Source organism: Gopherus flavomarginatus, chromosome 7, assembly GCF_025201925.1.
Source record: "Gopherus flavomarginatus isolate rGopFla2 chromosome 7, rGopFla2.mat.asm, whole genome shotgun sequence".
NCBI lineage: Eukaryota > Metazoa > Chordata > Testudines > Testudinidae > Gopherus > Gopherus flavomarginatus.
In genome coordinates, this window is record NC_066623.1 from 541,905 (window position 1) to 548,996 (window position 7,092).

A 7,092-nucleotide genomic window follows, 5' to 3' on the forward strand; every position below is an offset into this window, starting at 1 on the left:
CTAGGCAATTTATTCCAGTGTTTAACCACCCTGACAGTTCGGAACTTTTCCCTAATGTCCAACCTAAATCTCCCTTGCTGCAGTTTAAGCCCATTGCTTCCTGTTCTATCGTTAGAGGCTAAAGTGAACAAGTTTTCTGCCTCCTCCTGATGACACCCTTTTAGATACCTGAAAACTGCTATCATGTTCCCTCTGTCTTCTCTTTTCCAAACTAAACAAATTCAATTCTTTCAGCCTTCCTTCATAGGTCACGTTCTCAAGACCTTTAATCATTCTTGTTGCTCTTCTCTGGACCCTTTCCAGTTTCTCCACATCTTTCTTGAAATGCGGTGCCCAGAACTGGACACAATACTCCAGTTGAGGCCTAACTAGCGCAGAGTAGAGCGGAAGAATGACTTCTTGTGTCTTGCTCACAACACACCTGTTAATGCCTCCCAGAATCACGTTTGCTTTTTTGCAACAGCATCACACTGTTGACTCATATTTAGCTTGTGGTCCACTATAACTCCTAGATCCCTTTCTGCCGTACTCCTTCCTAGACACTCTCTTCCCATTTTGTATGTGTGAAACTGATTGTTCCTTCCTAAGGGGAGCACTTTGCATTTGTCTTTATTAAATTTCATCTGGTTTACCTCAGACCATTTCTCCAATTTGTCCAGATCATTTTGAATTATGACCCTGTCCTCCAAAGCAGTTGCAATCCCGCCCAGTTTGGTATCATCTGCAAACTTAATAAGCGTACTTTCTCTGCCAACATCTAAGTCGTTGATGAAGATACTGAACAGAGCCGGTCCCAGAACAGACCCCTGTGGAACCCCACTTGTTATACCTTTCCAGCAGGATTGGGAACAGTTAATAACTACCCTCTGAGTACGGTTATCCAGCCAGTTATGCACCCACCGTATAGTAGCCCCATCTAAATTGTATTTGCCTAGTTTATCAATAAGAATATCGTGTGAGACTGTATCAAAGGCAGTATTCTGACTCTTTTCAGACAAGAGAAGAAGGGAAGGCCCTGCTGAGACAGATTTTACAACTACGCAACCAAGGGGAAACCTCCTCCACAGAGATCTCTGCTCCCTTCTTCCTCCCTGCATCTCTGTCGTCCAACAACACTCCCACACGGAGAGTATCCCCACTGAACCTGTCTTCAGTTACACCATGAATTGTGCTAATACTTCTCTGGGCCAGCCTAGGGCAAGTGGGGACTTGAACCCATCCTCCAGAAACAACCACCTCATTCCCGCGAAGCTTCGGTCTGGTACTGCCTTCTGTTGAAGGTAGAAATCCTGAGAACACATAGCTGAAGCTAGCTGTTGTCAATGCAGGCAAAGATCATTGTGGAACCAATGTGAAGTGCCTATGCTGAGATGTCAGAAACCCCTATGCTTCTCACTGTCGCACTCCAAGTGTGTGAGAAGCAACTGCTCCCTAGATGAGGAGGTTTTGTCTGCCTGAGTTGAAACATGTTTGAAAGTGTTGTCTCTGCTTTGTTAACTCTGAACTTCACCGAACTCCTTTCAAGGGCCTCAGTGGGACTGCTGCTGCCTACTGCAAGAATTGTCCTTTGCTGGCTTCTCTGTGGACTCTTCTCTGCAGCTGCACCCAAGCAAGCACAGTAAGAGGGACATTTCGGCTTCACTGCTGCCGTGAAAGGGAAACAGCATTTGGGGATTGAGAGGTGGTGTCAGTCTTAAGTGGCCTCACCCAGTAACTGGTTCCTGTTAGGTCTGTGGCTCAGATGTCTTGGCTTTGCTGGTGAATGGCAAACCAGCTAGTGGGAAGTACATCATTAAATGGTGGTAGGCATGTTACCGTCCCTGGGTATTGTCTTCGCACAAATATCCTTCCCATTATAACAAACACAATTGAACCAAATATAGAAAAGATCCGATTTTCCATAAGTTCATTGCGAGGGGAGGGGGTGGCTAGTAGCTACCTCGCTCAGACTTGAGTAGCCCTGTTCAGTGTCCTGTGTGGCAGTCAGAGTCCTTCAAACTAGTGCAGCATCTTGTTTAGACTTCAGCTGCTTGGGACAGAAGTGGTCGTTAGATGGGCCGGGAACAAGTCAATTGCTGTTCACTTTCATTCTCTAAACTGAGTATATGGAGCTATTTCTACAGGTGCTTGGTTTGTCTGAATGGTTGGAGTTTCTATGCACGTCCCAGAAGATGAAGGTTTGAGAAGGGTCGAGTATCTTCACTTACATTGTATCTTGGCGTTCTGTTGGACAGATCCTGGGAAAGATTGTTAGAACAGAAACCAACCTGTTTCTGTGGTCTGGAGTTGTAAAGAACAGTTGCCCTACAGTAACTGTGGTTCTTCTGGAGATTGTCCATGCAGATCCCACTCTTGGTGCACATGTGCCCCATGCTCATGAGAACAGTTTTTTGGCTAGCAGTGTCTATTGAGGCTGCTCTCTGGGTGGGCTTGTGCCCTTCCGATCTAAGGGCATTAAGGGTGGAACGGCTCCAACTGTCTCAGTTCCTTCATCATTATGGAATCTCATAGGAATAGGACTTTGAAATAGTAGGGAAGGAGGGCAGGCTCTAGAAGCGGAGTGGACAACACATCATGAACCACAGCTACTGAAGGGTAAGGAATTGTTCTTCTTTGAGTGATTGTCCACACAGATTCCTCACTTGGTGACTAACAAGCAAGAGTCTGTTCTTAGGGGTGGGTCTGAGGACTCGGAGTCCTACTTGAATAGAGATTGCAGGATAGCCCTTCTAAAGTGAGCATCCAAGCTGTAGGCCTGTAGGAAGGAACAGTCATTGATAAATATGTAGCTCATCTCCACATTGCTACTCTGTATATGTCAGTTATGTATTCCCCAAGCAGCCAGGGTGCTGGGGTGGGGACCACACCAATGGCTCAGTCCCTCTCCGGCGCTCTGGCTGAGGCGCAAGATCAGGAGCCCCACCAGCAGCTCAGCCCTGCTCTGGCTGGGGCGCTAGGTCGGGGAATGCAAACGTGGCTCTCACAAGCCGCGGCATGGCCCACGTCCGGCTCCTCCGCGCTCCAATGGGAGCTGCAGGGGTGGTACCTGCAGATGGGGCAGCGTGCAGAGCCGCCTGGCCGTGCCGCCGCGTAGGAGCTGGAGAAGGGACATGCCACTGCTTCCAGGAGCTGCTTGAGGTAAGTGCCGCTCAGAGTCTGCACTCCGTGAGCCTCTCCCCATGGCCCAACCGTAGCCCTGATCCTCCTTCAGCTCCCCAAACCTCTCATCCTCCAGCCCCACCCTAGAGCCCGCACCCCCAGCCAGATCCTGCACCCCTTCTTGCACCCCTGATCCCCCTCCTGCCCTGCAAACCCCTCAGTCCCAGCACAGAGCACCCTCCTACATCCCAGACTCCTCATCTCCAGCCCCACCCCAGAGCCTGCACCCAACCCCAATCTTGTCAGCATTCGTGGCCCACCATACAATTTCTGTTCCCCCACTGTGGCCTTCAGGCCAAAAAGCTTGCCCACCTCTGCCCTAGAAGAATGTGTTCTGAAATGGTCAGGGCATCTTTAGTAGCTAAATCATAACGTGTTCTTATGCAACCAGACACTCTTTTGAATAACCTGTGACAGCATAGAATGATGTTATAGGTTGCCCTGGGCATGTTATGAATGATCTTCTGTCTAGACAGAATGGCTTCACGGTATTGAATGTGTGAAACTTCGCTTCACCTGGGATAGAATGAGGTTTAGGAAATCAAACAGGCGGTGAATGGGCTGGTTTATCTGGAGCTCTGAAATAACCTTCAATGGGGATGAGGTCGAAGAGTAACTCTGTCCTTTTATCATAGAATATCAGGGTAGGAAGGGACCTCAGGAGGTCATCTAGTCCAAACCCTTGCTCAAAGCAGGGCCAATCCCCAGACAGATTTTTTCCCCAGTTCCCTAAACGGTCCCCTCAAGGATTGAACTCTTAACCCTGGATTTAGCAGGCTAATGCTCAAACCACTGAGCCATCCCTTGAAACACCATATCAGGAGGATCTGGTATAAGGGCCTGAATCTCTGCTAACCTCCTAACTGATGCAATGGCAGTGCATCATTGCGGAACCTAAAACTGGTGATTAAGCACCTAACTTCTTTTGTGCATCCAGGCTGAAGAGTTGGTGTTGACACATAGTAAAGGGAGTAAACTCAGAAGCGAGGACCCTTCTCTTGATACTGAGATCCCAGAAAGGACCATAGGGCCTCTCAAACTGGGAGGAAAACATGTGAGAGTCAGGAATTTTGTCACTGTAGTGAGGGAAAAATGCAGTGTGGCCCTGGGTAGGAGGGTGACTTGCCTAATATTGCTGCTTAGTGGACTCTTATTAAAGCTAATGGAAATTCCCAATTGCTTCAGGACTACCAACTAGTGCAATAGTGATGAATGTGTTGCTGTCAGGGGAGAAAGCTGGTGCTGAAATGTCAAATAGCAGACACGTTTCATGTAGGTCTGCCAGTCCTTCTGGTTGAAGGTTTCCTGCTCTGGAGTAGAACGTTCTGAACATCAGCCGAATAGCATCATTTGGTGAACACCATCTCACTCTGGATGTTGCCAAATATAAAGATTCTTCTTCAAGTGCTTCCTCATGTTGATTCCATTCTAAGTGTATGCGTGCCCATGAATGCGCGAATGTTCAGTCATCAGAGACTTTTGCCTTCGCGGTATCCAGTGAATACTGTAGGAGCTATAGAGCAGGCAAAGGGCAAAACTCTGTACTGCGAGTGGGAAACACCAGTATTTCCTGTGGCTGCTCCCTGTTAGGAGTTGAGACAGAATTGCCCCAAAATCCTGGAAGGAGTTGGGAGCACAGAATTGCCCTGAAATCCTTTTAAAGTATGGAGGGCTTTGTCCCCGTGCTAAAGAGGTTTTCCCTCTAATGCTGGGGAGGGAAAACTATGGCCCATGGGCTGGATTTGGCCCGTGGGATTGCCAGCCCCATGGCACAGTGGGGCTAAGGCAGGCTCCCTGTCTGGCCCCACACCGCTCCTGTCCCTGTGGCTCTGAGGGGAAAGGGAGGCAGGCACTTCCCCCGCCCCCCACAGCTCCCATTGGCTGGGAACAGGGAACCATGGCCAATGGGAGCTTTGAGAGTGGTGCCCGCAGGCAAGTGCAGCATGTGGTGGAGCCACCTGCCCCATGCCACCCCCAGGAACCACTGCTGCACATGCTGGCCACTGCTGGGAGCGGTGCCGGGTCAGGGCAGACAGGGATCCTGCCTTAACCCCGCTGCGCGCCACTGCCACCCCAGAGCTGCTCGAGGTAAGCAGCGCCAGGCTGAAGCCCGCACCCCAACCCTCTGCCCTGAACCCCCTCTTCCACTCTTGCAACACCTCCTGCACCAACCCCCTGCTGCACCCCAATTCCCTGCCTTGAGCCCCTTCCTGCACACTGCACTCCCTCCTGCACCTAAACCCCCTGCCCCAGCCCTACATTCATGGCCTTGCATACAATTTCCCCACCTCGATGTGGCTCTTGAGCAAAAGTTTACCCACTCCTTGATTGTCTGTACCTCTGTAAGCAAGCCAGAGGACTGAAGCCATGACAGCCTCCTGCTGCCCATTGCAGTAGCCCTAGTATGCCCTGCTGTCTCCTGTGACCAGTACAGCCTGCAGAGATGTTTGAGCAATCAGCTGGCCTTAAACTGTTTCAGCTCCTGAGGTAACTGATCAACAAAATTAGACAATGTCTCACCCGATTGCTTGCTGAAAAGATCGTTCTTGGGCATTTTTCCCCTTGGGGTGACATGCTGTTTTGTTCTCTCCTTGTACAAGAGCCAGCTGCAGGACGAGAATAACTGTTCAAATCCCTTTATGGGGACTTTACCTTCTGTCTGCTGTATTAGAAGTAGCTGAGATGAAAGAAGGCCTATAGCAGAGGGATTTGGTGGGTTCCAGTAGACTACAGTGTGTAGGAATGCCTGATCTCCCTGCTGTTAATGAATGCAGTATGTTTAAGAGCTTGTGGAGTGCTGCTTGAATAGCTTTCAGGGGAATGTTTAAGATTTCCACCATGCACTTCCAGTCCTGGAAAACCTTATGTAGCTGCAGTGACAGACAGGTGCATTTGCTGCCTCAAGAGAATATGAGGATATTGCAGATGGGGACTGGATGCTCTCTTAGAATATTCCATTTGCCTTTTTCTAAAAGATGCTCTGGGAATTATTTGGGGAAGTTCCACGGGCTGTGTTATGCAGGTCAGACTACAGGATCACAATGGTCCCTTGTTCCCTTGGAATCTATGAATTTTTTTCTCTCTAGCAGTTTGGAGTTGGAGTAGCTGCATTGACTGAGGATGAATCCCTCCCTCATGGGTGAGGAAGACCTAAGTCTGACTACAGTAGATGAAGCTGGCTTCCTGCAGTAAGGCTGAATACCCCAGGGGGTAAGGCCAGGGCAACTACAGCTAGAAATAATGTAGTGGTGGGAAAGGGAATGATCCCCGAGGTCCTGATCTTTTCCTAGCTCCACTCAGAATCTTCCTGGTAGATCTCATCCTGACTCATATGAAATTGCCCCATAGACAGACTGAAGACATCTGTGTTAGTCATTATTTCATTGAGAGCCTAAAGCTATTCATGAGGATTAGAGCCCAGTCTGGCATCATCAAAAATAATTGAAGGAGGGCCCACATTTATTCCAAGTGTAAATAAAGAACTGGTAATGCATCTAAGAACTAAGTACTCATTGGATGTGAAGCAAGGTATTTCAATTACATGTGTAAGATTGAAAGGGTATATCTATGCTGCACTTAAAAGCCCATAGGTAGCCCTGGCTAAGGGGCTGTTTCATTGCAGTATAGCTGTTTGGGCCTAGGTTCTAGGATCCTGTATGGTGGGAGAGTCCCACAGCTTGCCCAAGTGTGAAAATCCACACGGCAATTAACTAGCCCCTAACCTGTCTCTGAGCCAGTCAGGTGGCACAGGCACCTCATTGCCAGTGTAGACACACATGAAGGGTTCAGGTCCTGGCCTCCCCTCTATAGGGTGACAGCAGCAGCAGCTCAAATCTACTTCAGGCACATTATGCTGACCTGACTGCAGAAAGGCTAAAACAGGTGATGTTCCTGGGGGATCATAGGGTTGGTACTATCAGCTAGGACACTTAG

At 49.1% G+C, this 7,092-nt stretch overlaps 1 protein-coding gene across 1 annotated transcript in view; it reads left to right on the plus strand.

The window, feature by feature from the left end:
* Positions 1-1,894, plus strand: part of CDC23 (cell division cycle 23) — a 34,061-nt gene extending 32,167 nt beyond the window's left edge. The window contains exon 16 of the mRNA XM_050962340.1: positions 995-1,894. Within this exon, the coding sequence (XP_050818297.1) occupies positions 995-1,165 (171 nt within the window). The 3' untranslated portion in view covers positions 1,166-1,894. The remainder of the gene's footprint in view (positions 1-994) is intronic.
* The last annotated feature ends 5,198 nt before the right edge of the window (positions 1,895-7,092 follow it).